The following is a 19,231-nucleotide window of genomic DNA, read 5'->3' on the forward strand; positions in this document are numbered from 1 at the left end:
ACGGGGAGAACGAGCCTGGACTTCAGGGTGACATGTTGTGGTTTATGAGATAAGGGGAATGAGAAAGAGGAGGGGTAGGTGGAGAGAAAACCAAGTAAATAACAAATAAAGAAAACAGAATGACAGAGTGGGACCAGCTCCGAGGGATGAATTATAGATCGGGAGTGGAAGTGGGTGAAGAGAAAAGAAGTTGCTGTAGTACTGAACAAATGAGTGACATGAGGCGTAAGATAGAGGAACGCATCATGGTACCTGTGTATGGCGGCAAAGAGGTCCTCGGTGGTTCGGGGTCGTGTTGGAGTCGGGGTCACCATGTTCTTCCCGGACGCCCCGTTGGCCGACGGGGCCGGAGAAGATTCAGCCGTACTGGATTCGAAAACGTCACCTGAGAGAGATACACCCACAGAGTTAGAAGAGAGTAAAGATAACACACACACACACACACACACACATTAATTTATCCATCCTGTCGCATTAACCTGGCTCCCTATGAAATCTGAAGTGGGACGGAGGAGGTGCCGAACTGTCTTCTTACATTCTCTCTAGATTTCCTCTCCTTTCTTCTCCAGTTTAGCCTCTTTTCTCCTCCTCCTCCTCCTCTTCCTCCTCCTCCTCCTCGCAACCTCCGCGCTCACGTCTGAGCTTCGACTGCCTGAGCCTCTGCATGCAGTCTCACTTTACGACCCTCCCCCTTCTTCCCCCCCCCTCATCCTCTTACCAGAGCCGTTCCCCTCTCGTCCCCTCCCCTCCGATACGACGGAGCCCCTCCCCCCTCTCCCTCAAACCACAAAAAGCATCTCCCCTGGGACTCTTGCCCCCTCCCTTACCTCAGAGAGAGAAGCAGGGATGAAGAGGAAACGGGACAGAAGGAAGGAGAGTGAATAGTAGTGAAAGACCGAGGATGAGAGATAAAAAAAAAAAAAAAAAGAAAGCAAAAATGGATGTATGGAGGGATGGATGGATGGATGGATGGATGGATGGATGGATGGAGGGGAGGAGTAGAATAGATAGTGGAGGCTGAGGTGTGTGGGGAGGCAGAGAAAAAAGAGCAATGCGGGTGGAGAAAAAAACAAAAACAAGGGACAGTCGCCACAAGAGATCTCTGCATAGAAAATATAGAAGGATGAGTAGAAGAGAGAGTACGAGAGGACGACTGTCCCGGTGATAAGCAGTCTCTCCCGCTCTGTTTTCACAGTTTCCAAACCATTAAAAAGCTTGTGGCTTCAAGTTTTGGCTCCTCTGCTTTGGAGGGCAAAATTAATTTCACAGCTGCTCAAGGATCTGGCCGCACAGCTCGCAGGCAGCAGCATCACTACTAACCGTACAGGACTGTGGTAATGGGATTAACTAATGACTAAATGAAGGTTTGACTGGCACCATTTAAAACTCTCTCTTTAAGTCAGCATATTTCTACATCTGAGTTTTGTAAAAAAAAAAAAAAAAAAAGCACAATCAGCTATCAGTAAAACTCACTGTCGTCCTCCTTGGAGCTGATGGACCCGGTGGTGCTGCTCGTTCCATCTCCCTCCTCTTCTTCCTCCTCTTCATTAGCCTCTGCATTGGTACAAAGTTCAAGGTCAAGACTCGTCTCCTGGATCGCAGAGAAAGAGGCACAGGACTCGTCCTGGATTTCCGTGGATGCTTCACTGCTCTCTGCTAATGGCTCGGCGCTCTCTGTAGTATCCTCCTTCTCCTGTTGCTCACTCTTCTCTTTCACCCCTTCCTTTGTCAGTCTTTGCAGTGCATCAACTTGGTCTTCTGTTCGGGACAGGCTGGCTGTATCCTCGTACTGAGGTAGGACCTGTTCATTGATTGGCTGGGGGATAAATGGTGGTAAAAGGGAAAGTTTGGGTTTCTTGGAGACTGCTGGGGGCTTCTGTTTGATAGGAGAGCGCTCGCTGCTCGGCGGAGGACTGGGTAATGCTTGTCCGTTCTCTTTTTCTTTTCCATTCACAAGGAAGCAACTCTCCACTTTTCCATTTATAACAGCACTATCTGGTGTGTCATCTGTGATATTGCAGTCTAGTGACAACTCTTCCAAGAGCTGCGACACAGGCGATGGTGGGGAATGACGGCGGTCCTCTTCTAGAGAGGTGTTCAGCACAGGTAACACAGTGAGATGCTCTTGAGAGTGAGATGTATCCAGGCTCAGGGGCCTTAGACCTTGAAGGAGGTCCATCCCCGTTTCCTGAGCTTTGATGTGGTCCGATTTGCCATTCATCCCCTTCTCTGGCAGCTTGACTGAACGGAGCTGAACACTCTGCAGTGCAAATGGAGTGATCAGGGGCTTAGGTGACTTTGTAGGGCTGTTGGATAGACCTGGTTTAGGAGCATCCTTCACTGCCTTCACAACAGATTGGGAGGACAAAGCTGGGACAAAAGCTGGCAGTGGAGGAGGTGGAGGGGGCCCCATGAAGGGGACGGGAGGGGGTGGTGGAGGGGGAGGACTAAAGCTCCTGTTAAAGGATGAACTGGGGTTGATCAGCATTTCAGGGGATGGAGGAGGAGGGAATTCTGGGGAGGTGGAGTAAGCAGGGAGTGGGCTCAGAGAAGTGCCCTGAGGAGCAGTTGGTAACAGGGGAGCTGGAGGAGGATTGGGGGAAGCTGTGCTAGAAGTTGGTGGTGGAGGAGGAGGGAAGGGTGGAGGTGGGCTGAGAGGGGTGCTGGGAGCAGAGGAGGGGGAGAGCGGTAGAGGTGGTGGGGGAGGACCGGAGCTCTTAAGCGAGTCTGAAGTGTTGGAGGAAAGGGAGGTAGAAGAGGAGGACATGGAAACAGAGGAGATGAGAGATGACTTCCTCTCGGGCACTTTGGGCTTGGGCCGGCTACCAGAGGGAGACATGGACCTGATGAATGCAGGCACTGGGGTTCCAGCTGTGGGGGTGTTGGACTGGCTGGAGTAGCCACTAGACGGGGAAGTGAGTCTGTGCACCCTGTCTGGTGAGGAGGAGGAGGTTTTGGGCTTCACCGACGTTCCTCCCTCCTGGCCTGGAGCCCCTGGAGCCTGACTGTTGTTGTGAATCTCTCCTCCATTCTGCAAGACACACGGGTGAACCCCAGCTGACATGTTATCTGTGGGGTGGGCCGGAGGGGTCTGCACCCTCTGCTCTACGTGGTTACGAGGGTAGTCCATGTAGTAGCCCCAGGAATCAGCGTAGTCAGAACGCAAGCTGCTGGTGTCACTGTGTGCGGGTGTCACGTGGCACAACGAGTACACATTGGACACGCCACCGCAGTTTGTGTTTGCTGCTAGCGATGCTGCAGAGCTACCTGCGCTGATGCTACTCTGACTGCGCGGCCGCAGCACCCAGGGGTCATCGTAGTCGCTGCTCGGGCTGTGAGAGGGTGAAGATGGTGAAGCGCCCTTTCCCTTCCCTCCTCTCAGCCCCATCTGTAGGCTCTGCTGCAAGCTGGCGATTAGAGTTTCATTGAGCCTGGCGCCATTTGGCTCATTAGCACCACTGATGGCGCTGACGCCTCCGAGGGGCTTTTTGGCACCAGGCTTGCGTCTGAGAGAATCTGTGCGAGCTGGGGGCAGCGGAGGCTTCTTAGATTTGCGAAGGGAGATGTTGCGAGACAGAGATCGGTCACTGTACAGGCTTCCAGAGTCTTCCTGACTGGCCATCTCGCGGCACTCGTACATGCTGTGTCTGGTGGCCCGTCCAGCTGCTGCCCCATGCCCGCTGCCATGACTGCGGGAGCGCAGGCCTGAGTCCAGGTGCATGGAGGTGTAGTATCCATCGTTGTCCTGGGAGTGGAGGGAGCTGGAGTCAGTAGTGGTCCTGGAGGAGATGTCCAGGCTGCTATACAGCTGGTTGATCGGAGTGGAGCAGCTGGAGGTCAGAGTGCGGTTTGGAACCATCACATTTTCTGGCATGTCGTAGACCCACTGCTCTTCTGGCAGACAAGACGGTGGAGTGGGGGCCAAGGTGCTGTGGCTGTGGACGCTGCTGTCCGAGTGACCCGACTCACTAGCAGGTGCTGCGACTAAAAGACCACCATCCTGTGGTGTGTGAGTAGGTGTAGAAGTGGCCAAGGCTGGGCAGGTGGAGCTGTGGATAAAGGCCGCTGGACTGGAGATCGGGGAGTCGGTGTGTGTGGAAGAAGCCAGACTGAGTGGTCGAGCTGTGGGGTAACCAGACACTGGAGAGTGGGGGAGCTGACTGGAGGTGTTGAGGGCGATGACCTCAGAGGAACTAGACAGCGTGGCATTGGGGATGAATGAGGTGGAATAGGCGGCATGAGGGGAGACCACACACGCTGGACCACCACCCCACTCGGTGGACTGCGTCTTCCTCACCTCCTGGGACTTGGGCCTGGGCAAGGTGCCTGTCCTCGGGACGTTTCTCATGTGTACCACCGTATCGTCAACCTGAAGCTTTCCAATCTGCCTCTGAGGTTGATCCTCCGACTTGATGGGCGTGCTGCTGTAGATGGGATCCGCACTGAGGGACACCCTGGCGCCCGGTCGGGGCAGACTGTGAAAACGGGTAGGGTCTCCGATAAAGTGATGCGGTAGCATCACTATTCCAGAGCTGTCGCTGCTGGAGATGGATATACTTCCTGTCGAGGAGGAAGCAGAAATGCCAGCCATCTGAGCAGCTATTCCCTGTCCTCTCTGTGCCCGGATTCTTCTCATGGATGGGGGTACGATCTTCACTTCTTCTGTCTGGCAGCTCGAGTCTCTGGTGTCTGAACGTCGGAGTGTTGAGTTGACGATTCCAACTCGGCCTAAAGTGGAGTACTGTCCTGGGATGAACATGGAATGCGGCCGAAGCTCTCCGCCACGTCCTTTCGCTGCTGTTAAAGAAAGAGAGAAAATAAGATGAACATGTGATATTGAAATATCTCCTTTTCTCTTCCTGCCCCACAACCCTTCTTTTTCCTCTCTACAGACACACAGCATTCCCTTATTCCAGCTGGGCTGGCAGATAAACTATGGTCACGGGGAAGCTAATTAATTAGATTTGGTGTAAACCTGTATCGTGGGTTAATAACTTGTTCTTCTTCATTAAGAAGGGAAAGGATATGAGGGGCGACAGAGAGAAGGGAAACGAGACTCCCTACTATGCGTCCCCTCCTACTCTGGCTCTGTCTGATAAAAAAAAATAAAATAGTCTCCTGGGGTGCAGGACAAGCAGCTGCTGAGGCATGAGGCAGCCAAAAAAAACAACACAGGCATTCACAAAGACACATGTGCGTGCATATCACAGTGTTGACATGGCCATGCACGGTCACATAGGACAGAACGTACAATATAATGCAGATACAAGGACACACAGAAATGCAGATGTCACACACACTGAACATACCGGCTAGTAAACAAACAATCTGAAGAATGATAGAGGATGTCTGATGTGTCTCCCATCTGTGGTGGCTCTCCTGTTGATGCCCGTGTTCCTAAACATACACACTCTTGCGTCCCGTCTCCTCTCTCTCGTCCCCCTCGCTATCTCTAAACGACACAGACACACGCTCTCCCTCCTTTGCTAAAAGCTGGACTGACAGCTTGGCTGCTGCTGCCGCTGCGATAGATTAAGCTGCAGGTCTACTTCGCAGGCAGCTCTAGTGCAAGGAGAGGGAGGGATGAGGCACTGGGACAATTACCCCGGCCCAGTAATCATGACATTCAGAGGATGTCGTCAGCTGGGCACTAACCAGACTTTAAATCTCTTTTCCCATCGGCCTTGGTGATCTTATCGCACAGAGAAATGACATTCCCCTGAAATGCTGCAGCCATCCTACAGCTGGGTGACGTGTAAATAAACATTAGCCATGCGGTGCTGTCAGCGGAGCACAGTGTCAGCTTAGAGAGCTTAGTGTTTGCTTAACACCCGCCACAGTTGAGTAACTAAGGTTAGGGGACCTCTGAACCTTCATATTTGTCATGCAGTCCTCATCTGTTCAGACGGTTTGAAGATCATGTGTTTAGAGAAAAAAAAAAAGGCTGCAAAAGAAGATGCTGCCTTTTTAGCTGTCGATGATCAGGAGCCATTGTCTCATGTTCCCTACATATTGACATACATGGATAGGATTATCATTATGGTCCCAGGGATTAAGGCACACATACACACAAATACAAACACAGTTTACAGAAAAAGGACCACAGAAAGTTGACCTCGAAGGATTATGGCACAATTCAAATGGCAAACCCTGCACTTAATTTATCCTACATGACAGGATTTTCCAACTCGCAAAATCGAAAATGAGAAACAAGAGTTTCTCGAGGAGCAAAAAGGGCAGAATTATAACAACAAAAAAAACTACTTGAGAGGATTTCATGACTGGTTCTTGGCTGTGGATACAGTTCAGCGGGGTGGAGAAGAGCGAATGAGGACACATGAAGAACTGAAACAGTAAAAGACTGCTCAGCTGCAGGGCCTCGATCCAACACCTGCATGAGTAAATTCTGTCCCTCTCAATATGACGAAGTTATGGTGGATAAAAGAATAAATCTACAGAGAGCAAGGTTATGAGAAGTAATGAAAAAAGGATGGATATTGGTAGAGGTCTGTGGACAGTAGAGGGCAACATGTAGCCCCACAGAGATCCATACCTAGCTCATGGTTGATGTTGTCAGGCAGCCCTGATATAGTCTTTCTGCGTTTGACCTTCTTGGGCCGGCGGGACACGGTGTCAGTGTTAATGAGGGAGCGCCGGATGCTCGCCTGTCGGTCAAACACTGCCCCTGGTAGCCGGGAGGGCGAGAGCAAGGCAGGCGGACACACAGGCAAACAGCAGTCGGTTAGTCGGAAGGAACAAAGTCAACAACATGCAGAGGGTTTTTAATTTTGAAGTTGAACATGCAGCACGAACAGGGCAGGAAATATTAGGGTCAGTTCAACTAAATTACAAGAAAACATGTTCTCTTCTCCCTGTTGTGGTATCTAACCATGCAGATAGTTTGAGTTTTATTTGTTCAGGTTTTAAGATCTCTTACCATAACACATGATGTAAATCATGATCTCTACTAAAAACTGCTGACAATGAAAAAAAACAAACTTTTGTTCACCTCCAGTTTATAGGAACGGGAGTAGCATTGCTTAATAACTCTATAGGTCAGTGAGAATGTTTTCTGTCATTTGGGTGAACTGAACCTATAACTTTTTCATCCACCAGCCAAAGTGCCTCAAGTTGACAAGAACAAAAGTCACTACATTTTGAGCTGGTGGCTAATGTTAATTTCCAACTTTAAATACAAGTTGCTGAGGTGTAAATATACATGTAATATAATGTGAAATGCGAAGTGCATGCTCTTATCACAAAAACACACATGCACAGGGCAGATATGAGGAAAAATATGCACACACACACGCAAACACACACAGTCTTTCATGCTTCTCATTATCCTTCTCGCTCTCTGTCCAGCTTCCCTGAAGGAGAAGTGATATCTCACTATATAAACTGCTCTTTTCTCTGCTATCTGGCTGGCTGGTGACAGCCTGCAGGCATCAGGGAAATAGAAATTGATATGAGGGCAGATAGTGTCTGTCACGGTCCCCCTCGAAGTGACAGAAAACAGTTCCTGATCTCGCTGTGTGTTTTACTCTCTCTTTTACAGTAATTTGAAGTGACAGCAGATGAAATCAACACTGATTCGTGTGGAGTGGGACCACATTAAGCACTCATTAAATGACAGCAGGATCACCGTTTTATTGGCTATGACTGCAGCAAAATTCTAATGTTTATGCTAAACTGGGATTTTTGGAGTCTTTAAGACAATATAATTTCATGATTGATATGACAAAGCTGACATTTAACATCTTAAACCGGACACCTTGCAGAATGAGATGTTGAGTGTGTGTGTGTGTGTGTGTGTGTGTGTGTGTGTGTGTGTGTGTGTGTGTGTGTGTGTGTGTGTGAGACTCATGACCAGCAGATAGCGCTGAAAAAATGTGGCGCACTAACAGGGGAATTGTGTCGACACGTTTTGCTGTGTATGAGCGTTCATCTGTCAAACGGCTGGCGAGCCGACATGAAGTTGACGAGAAGCTTTGACCCCTTGATAAGCTGTCAAACGATTTTCACACACAAGCGCTCGCTCACACATGCAGAAAGGAAGGTGAAGGCCAGTCTCCAACAGGCATGATGGAAGGGGAGAGGGCTGACATCCATGACTGACACATGCAGTTTTTTTTCCATCTGTGGATGACTGGATACAGTCATTGATTAGTCTACATCCACTCAGCCACAGAGAGTTGATTAAAGGAAAAGTCTGACATTTCATTGGCTCTGCTTATTCCTGTTTACGCTGACTAACAGAGTTAGAGGAGGCTATCAATATAATGAAGACACATGTTCAGATAGAAAGGTTTCAAATCATGTTTTACTTTTGTTGGAACCAACTGTTCCCCACTGTTCCCAGTGTTTTTGTTCAACTGGGCTCAACATGTCATGTCTTGATATTAAAGAAGAGGTTTATCACACACTGACATTTTTATGTGCCTAACAACCTCTCCTTCTTCTCTGTTTGGCTGTTTTCCACTGTTGGGTTCACACATTCTCAACCTTCATTGAACGTTATCATCATATAACTCTTGGTAACCCATCAAATTTTTAAAAAAAAATGTCAGAAACTTCCTTTAAGACAAACAAAACAAAATGTGTGATGGTTGGTGGGAGGTTAATGTAAAAGAGTAGACACCAGGGGTGAATGAGGCAGATCGAACTCCTTCTTCAGCACTACTAAATGGAACTAGAGAACCTGGACATTTGATCTCAGATGCTGATTAGGACTGGTCGCTACTCGCTAGATGGACTGAATGATTGGACGAGTGCAGCTGTCAAGAGGAGTGACATACCTGTGACGTTGATGGCCACTATGTCTGTTGGCACGGCCTGAGCCGCCTGCCTCATCTTCTCCTCCGGGGTGGGGAGGGGCGGGGCCTTGTTCCATATCACCTGCCCATCAACTTCTGACACCACCCCGACTTCATCCACTCCCTGCAGCGTCTGGGACCTCATGGAGAGCTGGGATTTGTCGTCTTCCACCGACGAAGCTGTGGACTAGTTGAGGGAAGGAGAACGGGTTAATGGGGAGTAATACACGAAGAGCAGGAAACGAGAGAAGAAATCTGAATACAGGAGGAGGGGAAAGCAGACAGGGCAGAGAGCAGAGAGAGAGATAATAGAGACAAGGAATGACAACAACAAAAAAAGTGAGAGGCGAATTCAGAGAGGGAAAAAATAGACTCTAGAAGTGAGATAGAGGAATGAGTGTAGAAAAAATTTAAAGATAACATAAGGAAAGATAAGTGGAAATAGAATGTGACACAACCTAATTGTCCAAAGCCGTAACTGACAGGATGTTTAGGTTATACAGGCACAGGCTCCAATATATTACATTGATGTGACCTTTAGAAGCTTGTTGTGCTATAAACATGTTTCACGATCAATCAGATCCAAATGGAAACAGTCAAACACAACACACACACACACACACACACACACACACACACGCACACGCACACGCACACACACTCACACACTACAGTGAACTGACAGAGCAGTCGGAGATGGCCGGATAAAAGCTACAGAGCAACAGCGTGGATAAAAGAAAGAAAGAATCACTCATGCGTTAAACTGAGTTGAGTCCTCCGTGGTGAAGTCGAATTTACTGCAGGCAGCAACAGACAGCAATGTTTTACTGCAGCATCCAGGCTTGAAATTGAGCCATTAGTCAACAGCAAACCAGCGATTTAGAATTTGCTGAATGTTTTGAGTCGATGTTAGTGTCCTTTGTTTTCAATCAGAGTACAACGGTTTTTTTCGAATCCAGAGTGAAGACCAATAATCCTAAATTGTTTTAATTAATGATGAATTCCAGGAGAGAGACCATCTGATCATCCACACTTTTATTGCATCACTCAAACAAACAAAAATTCGACAGGTAGATAAACTGCAAAGGGATTTTGGTTGTGAAAAATATAATTAGTGAAGCAGATTTGTCCAGAATCTCTGAAAAATAACCACAAATCAGTCCTCTAAGCAGTCCCTCAGTCCACTACTGTTTGTCCTGACGATTCCAAACCTCAGAATGACTGAAAAACATGATATCAGGGCTTTCATACAAACTACACATGGATGGATGGATGGATGGGTAAACACAGGGGCAGCAGCAGAGGGAGGATGAAGTGGGGGGGATGCAAACAAAGAATCTCAGCAATAGTTTGGTGGCGAGCACGGCTTGTTATTTAGCATCACTGTGGCTCAACCAGGAGCTCTGTCTCTCCTTTTGAAGCTACTGTCAAGCAAAGTTAGGCTCAATGGCCTCAGGACAACAGGAAGTGACGAGGAAGAGAGGAGATGGGGCACAAACAGAAGACCAGCGGAGGAGCGGGTAAGGAAGGCAGAGCAGAGGGGGAGTTGAAGGGATGGAGGGAGTGTGCAGAAAGTAGAAAGATGAATGACAAGAGACGGAACAACAGTATGTTTTGAAGGTCAGAGGTCAAAGCAGGCATGAAACGAGTGCCTGGCATCGAGGTGCTCCGGGGGGACAAAGGAGACCCTGATAATGACAGTGAGACCCGCTGACCCTCTCAAGACCCCTCACTTCAAGTTTGTGTGAAAAAACAAATGAGAGGAGAGGAGAGGAGAGGAGAGGAGAGGAGACATATCTAGCTGTCAGATTCTTTACACTTGACTTCACACTAATGGTCCGGCAGGTTTTTGTCTCCGATTCTTTATTTGTGCCTCTATTTCCTGCTCCTTCTCTATTTCCCTCCATCTATCACCCTCCAATGAAATTACAACTATGTAACAGCAGACAAACAATTGCCTGCCCCCCATCCCCACCCTCCACCCCCAATTCAAGTGTTTTTCTCCCTCTGAATATTAGGATCTGCCTGAAAAAGGATACCAAGTGAGAGACAGAAACAAAAGTATAAACAATTTTTTTTTTTAAATAAATCATGTTACTGATGAGCACATTACCAATAAGAGTGATAGATGTATTGACAAACTGTGGTTGAATAAACAACAGGTAATTGATTGATCTATTACTACAAATGAGGTGAGTTCCAAAGTATTTTCAAGTATCCGGCTGCATTATTGCATACATTGGAAAGTAAAAATAGAAGATGAAACAGGTAAAACAGAAAAGGAGTTGTGATGAGATAAAGATTCCAGTAAAATGTGCTATTTCCATCTCCAACCACTAGAGGACAGACTGGCACTGTTTAATACACTGCAACTACCATGCTGCTGAATAAGCACTAACTATGCAGCAGCCCTATGCACACATAACACAATTAGTTAATGGCCCAGATGGGGCTGACCTACGTAGCTACTGTATGCACGTATGTTCTGTATGTACTCAAAACATAGAGACTGCTATACCTGCAGTTGTATACATATATTGTGTGTTTGTGTGTATCTATTTCTGTTTATGTTTGTGTTCATACTGCGTGTGTGTATATATACCTTCTTGTCATTTTCATCATCCTCGTCATCGTGCAGGCTGCTGGTGGACTGTGTGGGGTCAGAAAAGATGGGACCCTGAGAGTAGTACTGGGAGCTCCGGAAACCATCTTTCCTCAACTTGTCACATTCTGGGGAACAAAGACAGAGACGTGTCACAAACAGCAGAGAGATTTGGATTTTATCTTCTTCTTGAACAGGATTTCTTTGAGTTTTTTGATGTTAGGAAATCACAAGCTCATCAAAGTCTCTTTTGATGATATTTCATGGAGAGAAAGCAGCTTTGTTTTGTTAATGTTGACAGGACACCTCCTGCAGCTGAAAGACAGTGAAAAGCTTGTCTAATTTCTCACTTAGATATTCTTTTGTTTTTGCTCGTGTAACATGAATGTTATTATGTTTGTTTTTTTGTCTCAGAGGTATTAATTCATCTGCATGATCATTGTGGAGGGTGTAGTTGTACTGTATTGTGTTATACATTGAGGAGTTTCTGTCATTTAGCCAACCATCATTGATATAAAAGGGATGGACAAAATATTAATCGAGCTCACTACAAACTGCTGACTTTATAATGACCGTATCATTGAATTTAAGACCTCAAACAGGTTCGACAAAAACTGAACGAAGGATTGTCCTGTTAGACTGCATTAGTTTAAATAGACTCAATACAAACAGTACAGACTCAGATTGCCAGCCAATTACACTACAGTAAGAGGAATGTATGAAATATTTATAGTGCACAAACACTCACACACATAGCTGTTTATTACTTATCAACTGTGCATAGAAGAATATACAATTGGTTGTGTGGGTGTGTGTTTTCCATCAGTCATGTGAGTGCAGTCCCTGTTGGACGCTGCCAAGTGCTACTCGCACATCTTCTCCTCACCACCTGCTGTGATGAGGCTGTGATGTGTGTGTGTGTGTGTGTGTGTGTGTGTGTGTGTGTGTGTGTGTGTGTGTGTGTGTGTGTGTATGCCAAAGTGCGATAAGAAGATACATTTCTGTGTGTGTGTGTGTGTGTGTGTGTGTGTGTGTGTGTGTGTGTGTATGTGTGTGTGTGTGTGTGTGTGTGTGTGTGTGTGTGTGTGTGTGTGTGTGTGTGTGTGTGTGTGCAGCCAGAAGAGGGGGGTATCAGTTTCAGTCTGTCACACACAGATGGCAGAAGCATCCCTCTCTTCTCTCTCCTCCATCCCCCTCTTTTCTCTCAGGGGGCATTTAGCACATCTTCTCTCAATCTCTCTGCAAATATCGACTCCTGTATCCTTTGTTTTGTCTTTTAAAAAGCAATTATATTCACAAAGTGCTTCTTATACATCCTGAGCTAAAAACGGAGATTAGAGTGTGCTTTTGCTGATTTTGGTACTTAATAGGTTGAAGAAATCTACCAAACTGTGAGAGAGGAAAAAAAAAAAGTTAAAAACTTTCACCCATCTTGCTTAAATTGATGGCACACTGATGGATACACGTCTTTTTATATGCAGCTCTCTGTAGCAGTCCTGATCAATTCAAATGTAAAAGCCCTCTTGGCCACTTTTTTTTAATCTTGCATCTTGGATGTATTCAGTGTGTCACGCAATCAAAATCCCTTTTAGTGATTATACACGTGTACCAACCAGTGCACACGCATGTCGCTATTAGCATGGCACCTCAAAGATGCTGCTTTTTATCCTTTTCATGAGCCATTTATTTCCACAGCTAATTACAGCCCATCTCTAAGGAGAGACACACTGACGCATGTGTAATACTGTGAGTTAATGGATCCTGATGGGGCTGGCGTACGTACCTACTGTAACAACAAGCTGATGTGGTAGCGGTGTGGAAGACAGGCTTTAGAAAGCATGAGGATAATGAGGATGATGACGGCAAGTGGAGCTGTTAAGATGATTGGTGTTGCATGACTGGGGACGGTTGATAAAATAAATAAGCCCTGATGAGAGGAGCGCTGCTTGTTGCCAGGCAAAACTGAAGGGAGTAAATGATATCGTAAAGGACAAGAGGAAGAAATGAGGGACGCTGCGGAAAAACACGAGTGTGTGGATAAATGTATATTTTACAGTATAATGTGAATAATATTTGCAAATACCAATTGATCTTTAGCAGTCTAGTGTCTATTTGGGACTCGAGATAGTCACAGAGGTGGAAGCATGTGGAAAACTACACCTATCTGGACCCAATTAAATCTGTGATACAGAATAAAAACATCAACTTTTCTTTTAGTGTCAAACCAACATAAAAATATTTTCCAACAAAATAACCCCTTTAGTTATCCCTCCATGACTGGACTAATAGATCATTCTTGGGGATATTATTGACAATACGCAAACCCATGTTACGTAACTTCCGTGTTGCATTTCGACCTGTTGGCACATTTGCCGTGACACCCGGGCCGCCTGCAAAGACCTCACCAGTCATCACGAGCGGAAAACCCATGTGAGTGTTTAAAAAGAACAAAGAGAGGACGCACATTGCCACGGCACTGACGATTGTGACTGGTTACGTGTGCATGAAACTGTGGTCGACTGGTTTAACCTGGTGATGTAACCTCCAAACTGCTGTAGCTGTAACCTAACACATAATGTACTTTTGCATTTTTGAGCAAGATGCTGATCTGAGTTCTTTAATATTTCCAAGTCTGATCCGATACTTTAATTTACCTAAATATAATAGAAAAACACACATTACAGACCCTAATTCTTATTTCTGCATGCAAAGATTTAACTAAAATAGGAGCTGCAGTTTCAAAGGAATAACAACAATAATTGTGTAACAGTCACATTATAAACCTGGATGACATCACTGTGCGGAGATATACTGTATGTCCAGGATTAACTTTGTGCAGCAATACTGATGGACTGAGGTGGACAACACAGGAGACTACTGTAGCCCGTACCGATCTAAGAATTACATTTGTCTATCATACATGTGAAGTGTGGAAGTTTAATTGCCACTAAAACAGCTTTAACATTGCACTTGGAGATAACACTAAAAGACTGTCATTGATAATGAAACACGACATCTATTTCTACAAGTATAAGCTGTAGCTGTCTGTGCGACCTCCCCTCTCCCACACTCCCTGGGAGTGGACAAAACACATCAAGGCTCTAACAGACAGGACAGGTGCTCTCACTGGACACCTGTCGTCTTTCAGTTAGGACCCCCGGGTCTGGGTGGTGATGACAGGGTGGTGGCGTGGTGACAGGATGGGGTGGTGGCTGAATTAATCCCACCTCCCAGGTGGTGTTTGTGTTCTTGTGTACCTAGCAACATCAATATTGCAGGAAGTAAGATGCAACAGCAACAGTGCAATGAGAAAGACAAAGGGAGCCTTCGTTGTGTGTGCATACGAGCGCGCGTGCGTGCGTGTGTGTGTGTGTGTGTGTGTGTGTGTGTGTGTGTGTGTGTGTGTGTGTGTGTGTGTGTGTGTGTGTGTGTGTGCGTGCGTGCGTGCGTTAGAGCAGGCGAATCACAAACAAACCGCAAACATCAGGTTACAACCTCCCTCTCCCACTTTATCTCTCGTTCTCCTTTTATCTCAGATTCTTTTTATCTGCTGACACACAAGGCCAGCCTACAGTGTGAACAACACTCTTTTACTGTAGCACTTTAGCCATATATGGACACACACACACACACAGTCCACAGAGAAGTGGGCGGAAATCACACCTTCCCCAGGAAATCTCTGTGAAACCAGTGTCAGCATTTTCTGATATTCCCACGTCCCGTTCTGGGAAAGTTGTATCTTACAAAGTTGTCACTCTGCTGTGACTTGACGACTCGTGTTTGTCTGACAACAAGGCTGTGTCTTTTCTCTAATCGTACCTGACAAACAGGAAGAAGAGGAACTCACACTGTTGTGTTGTGGGCTAAACAAATTACAAGTTTGGACATTTTTACAATGTTGGTAGACAAACACAACATTGAGGGTCCTTCACCTTGATGTTGCGAGATTGCAGCGACAAATGTGACAACATACTGAGATTAGTCAGTATAATGATCAGTAATATAATTGAGTTAACTACATGTATTAATTGTAAACTTTGTTATTTTATTTTATTATTCTGTCTTTAGGTTTTGGACAAACGGTCAGATTAAACAAATATTTGACCTCATCTAGTTATTTTCATAAAGGAATGTTTTGCTTTTTACTTGAATTTTACAGACCAATTTCCCATCAAATCGAGAAAATAATTTGCAGATTCATTGATATAAAAAAAATAAAAAAAATAAAAAATAATAAAAAAATAAAAAAAATAAAAAAGCAGCTGTTAGATGCAGCTCTAATGTATGATTTCAAGGTAACAGATTATCACGAGCAACAATATAATTTAAATATCTGCAACATCAGCTGTTTTATTTGACGGTTGTTTTATAAAAACATATGTGGACTGTGAAACAATCAAAATGTACAGATATCTAGTGAATTCTCAAAGTGTGGATGGATGGAAGTTACAGTAGGTCTTCCTTAATATGTCATTAGTAATAATCCATTTTTTTTTTTTAAATCATTTAAACTTGCAATAAGTGGCCACCTTGAACCCTAATTTTGTCTGTGATCATGTGTTCGGGTTTAAACAATCTTTACCTCGCAGGGCGGTCTTGAGGTTGACTTTGGCCTGGCGGTGGAGGTCTTCTACGCAGGGCGGCCGGCTGCCTGGTAGGAAGACGTTCTCCTGCTGATGCCACGGAGCTGTGTAGTGAACCGTCCACTTGCTCTCCTCATCCAGGTTAGAAACCGCTGCAGAGACACAAAGAGCAGGTTAAGATATTTATTTTATCTTATGATATCTTTCCAGTTTGATCAACCCCAGTGGATCACCTTTTTGCCCCTTCTGTTTTTAATGATTGGAGTAAATGGATAGCACAAACAAATCTGACAGAGGTACAGTCATAAGGCACACAGAAATAGATGAAGGAAAAGACAAAGAACATTTTAAAAACATCCACTAGTACCATAAATTTGTCAAGTAAAACAGTGATATGATATGATGAAGAATCAGAGTTGTTTTGCAAGGTAAGTCATTCATATTACTGAGAGCAGTATTGTAACATATCGGATGTTACGGAGAAAAAAAAAGGGAGTTTCCATAACCTCTTGCATCAGTTTATTAATTCTGAGGTCAACCGCAGGGAAAACAGTACAAATCATGAATTAGAAAAAGTCCTCTAAGTACCAGCCACTCAGAGGCTTAGTTTATATTTTCAAAAGAAGAGGAAGGGGAAGGAGATTGAGGTGTTTTGTATGAAGGTGCTAGTCTCCACACTGTCAACATGACACATATCTAAGACATCACACAGCCAGCAGGCCACACATGTCAGAGGGGGAGGGACAAACTCACTGGGACAAGTTGGACAGAAACGCTGATCAGTCGATACCCAGCCGAAAACAAATTCAAACTGACTACTGCAGATAAGAAAGCTACCTGATCCTCACAAGGAAAAGTCCTACCAGGAAACAATAAAATATGTTTGTCACTTCACAAGTTTACTATTTATATTAAGTTTCTAAATGCTACTCGAAGTCAGGTAACATGACACACAACCGCGGTTGAGTCAATTCAGTTCCCATGAGAAAAAGAAAACAACCCTTCTACCTGACTCTTTATGCCTTTTCATTACCTAGAGCTCTTCTCTCCCTCAGATATGATCAATAAAAGACTAACCTGACATTATTCTGCTGATCTTTGCATCCCTTGTTAATCCCATTTTAGGGTTTGCATCCCATACTAATTCCTACCCAGGAATTAAAGCTCCCGTTGTCACCATAAATCCCTACAAAACTAAGTTTTTCAAAATGTACACACTACACTACGACTAACACACACTACCCGATAGTTAAGCTTACCGATTGAGCGTATCCAAGCACAAGTTGGTGATCGTGGATGCAGAACTAATTCCATTCAAACAGCCAAATGTAAATCAGGACCACTATCTGTGTCCTTTTGCTGACCACCACTACGTGTCCCTCTGACTGGGAGAGAGACTTCTGTGCTAACCAGGAGGAAGGGGGATGGCTCATGATGGTGGCTTGGAGTGAGTGTGTGGAGTGTTTTTGTTTAAGGGTTTTTTCACAGGTGCAAATGAGCCATAGCAGGACGCATGGTGAGTTGGTGAGTGTGTGTGTCGGGGGGGTGGGGGGGTGGGGGGGACAGCCCCCGAGGTGGTGGGTTAAAACTGCAAATGGGTCATCGAAGAAGGTGTGAGACAGAATAGCTGCTTTGATATACAGATAACTGCTAATACGTTTCAATAATCAGCATCACAAAGGCATGTGTGAATAATGTATTTCAAAAGCTGAAATAAAGAAACTCCAGTGAGCCCAAAAAACTTAACATGGCTTTGTTGACTGTGAAGTCCAGCAGCTTGTGACTAATGGCTTCTAAATGTCTATTGATGAAGGGGCAGCTACTGATAGTCCTTAGCTTTTGTTAGTCCGTCCATTTCTGCTGCCCCGTAAACCAACACTTTTGTTGCATGCATGTTGACTCCAACACACAGACAGAAAGCCTGGGTCCAACTGTCCAACATGTCTGATTTTACAAGCTATTGTAATTACATGGGTGAGGTGTAATGACTAATACAATATATGTGACGGAAATAATCCAAAATATCTGACAGTCACGCCACATATCTGAGGGACTCATCGAAAACTTACAAAACTCACTTTTTTTCTGCATGTGATGGATGCAAAATGTGAGGTAGTGTGTAAATGGAAAATTACTGCTGTCAAGCCTGCATGAGTCAGATTTTTCAATCAAAGGCATCATGGGGCGAAACTCTCCCGACCACAGGTCTGGACTGCTGAGATGCTCGAGGCAGACAGATGTACGACAAAAACCTCTCTGCAAAGCAATCGCTGGCAGTGGAATTTGAACAGTGAAGGTCACACCAACAATAATTTGGTTTGGACCTCACAGTGCCATTTTTTTTCAGAGTAACTGTCACAACGTGTCTTTAAGCAACACACTGACACCCCAGCTGTGTGAATAAGAGCTCACCCTTAAACCAGCTTGCCTTGTGAAAAGAGTTTACGTACTCGATTTCTTTCAAACACAATTTTTTGATTTTCTTGCTTTCCCACACAGTCAGCACAGGTAGTCCCTCCCCCACCCTCCTCTCCAACCCCTGGGTTTGAATAGACCTCAGCGAGGCTATAGGAAGACCAAGGACATGGGGACTATGGACACAAAGCCTGTATTGTCCCTCTGCATCAGTCTCCACATCAGGTCTTTCAATGCCACAATACCCTCTAGCTCCTCAACTCACGCACACACACAGACACACAAGGTCTCACACACAGTGGACTCTGGCGCGAAAGTCTTTGAGAAGTCCACTAATCCCTCTGTCCATTGACATCACGGCTCTCTACGCTCTTCAACAAACAGACTGAGAGCAAAACAAACTCCTGAAAACTCTGAACAACAATAACAGGCTGAAAATCAGTGGGAGATACATTAGCATGCACACACACAAACACACACACACAAACACACACACACACACACACACACACACATACACTTACTAGTGCTGTGGTATTAGCTGTTATGATCAATAACAGTGATCAAATTGTATTGACGTCACCTATGTTCATCCTGAGCTGGGTCCCCCAGCAACCAATATTGGGTGTTGACTTTCATTATACAACTTTGTGTGTTTGAAAGGGTCAGCACAGCAACACCGATTCAGGTTCGTTTTTAGGATGTAACAGGAAAACAGGGCAAATGTAGGATGAAAGAAACGATGGTCCACAGTCTCTTTATTAAAATATAAAGGAAGAGGGTTTTGTTTTTTTTTAAAGTTTTTTTAAGTGATC

General features: G+C 45.3%; 1 protein-coding gene across 7 annotated transcripts in view; it reads right to left on the minus strand.

The window, feature by feature from the left end:
- nhsl1b (NHS-like 1b) overlaps positions 1-19,231 on the minus strand; it is a 103,723-nt gene that overhangs the window by 6,083 nt on the left and 78,409 nt on the right. For 6 of the 7 annotated variants that reach the window (XM_069158249.1, XM_069158251.1, XM_069158250.1 and 3 more), the window contains exons 2-7: positions 16,001-16,153; positions 11,419-11,546; positions 8,799-9,003; positions 6,554-6,685; positions 1,474-4,797; positions 253-385 (exon numbers count right to left, since the gene is read on the minus strand). In XM_069158249.1, coding sequence (XP_069014350.1) covers positions 253-385; positions 1,474-4,797; positions 6,554-6,685; positions 8,799-9,003; positions 11,419-11,546; positions 16,001-16,153 — 4,075 coding nt within the window. The remainder of the gene's footprint in view (positions 1-252; positions 386-1,473; positions 4,798-6,553; positions 6,686-8,798; positions 9,004-11,418; positions 11,547-16,000; positions 16,154-19,231) is intronic. The other variant, XM_069158253.1, reaches the window with a different exon arrangement.

The sequence above is a fragment of the Embiotoca jacksoni genome, unplaced genomic scaffold (assembly GCF_022577435.1).
Source record: "Embiotoca jacksoni isolate LCO1_2020_lvr unplaced genomic scaffold, fEmbJac1.0.p SCAF_23, whole genome shotgun sequence".
Classification (NCBI taxonomy): Eukaryota; Metazoa; Chordata; class Actinopteri; family Embiotocidae; genus Embiotoca; species Embiotoca jacksoni.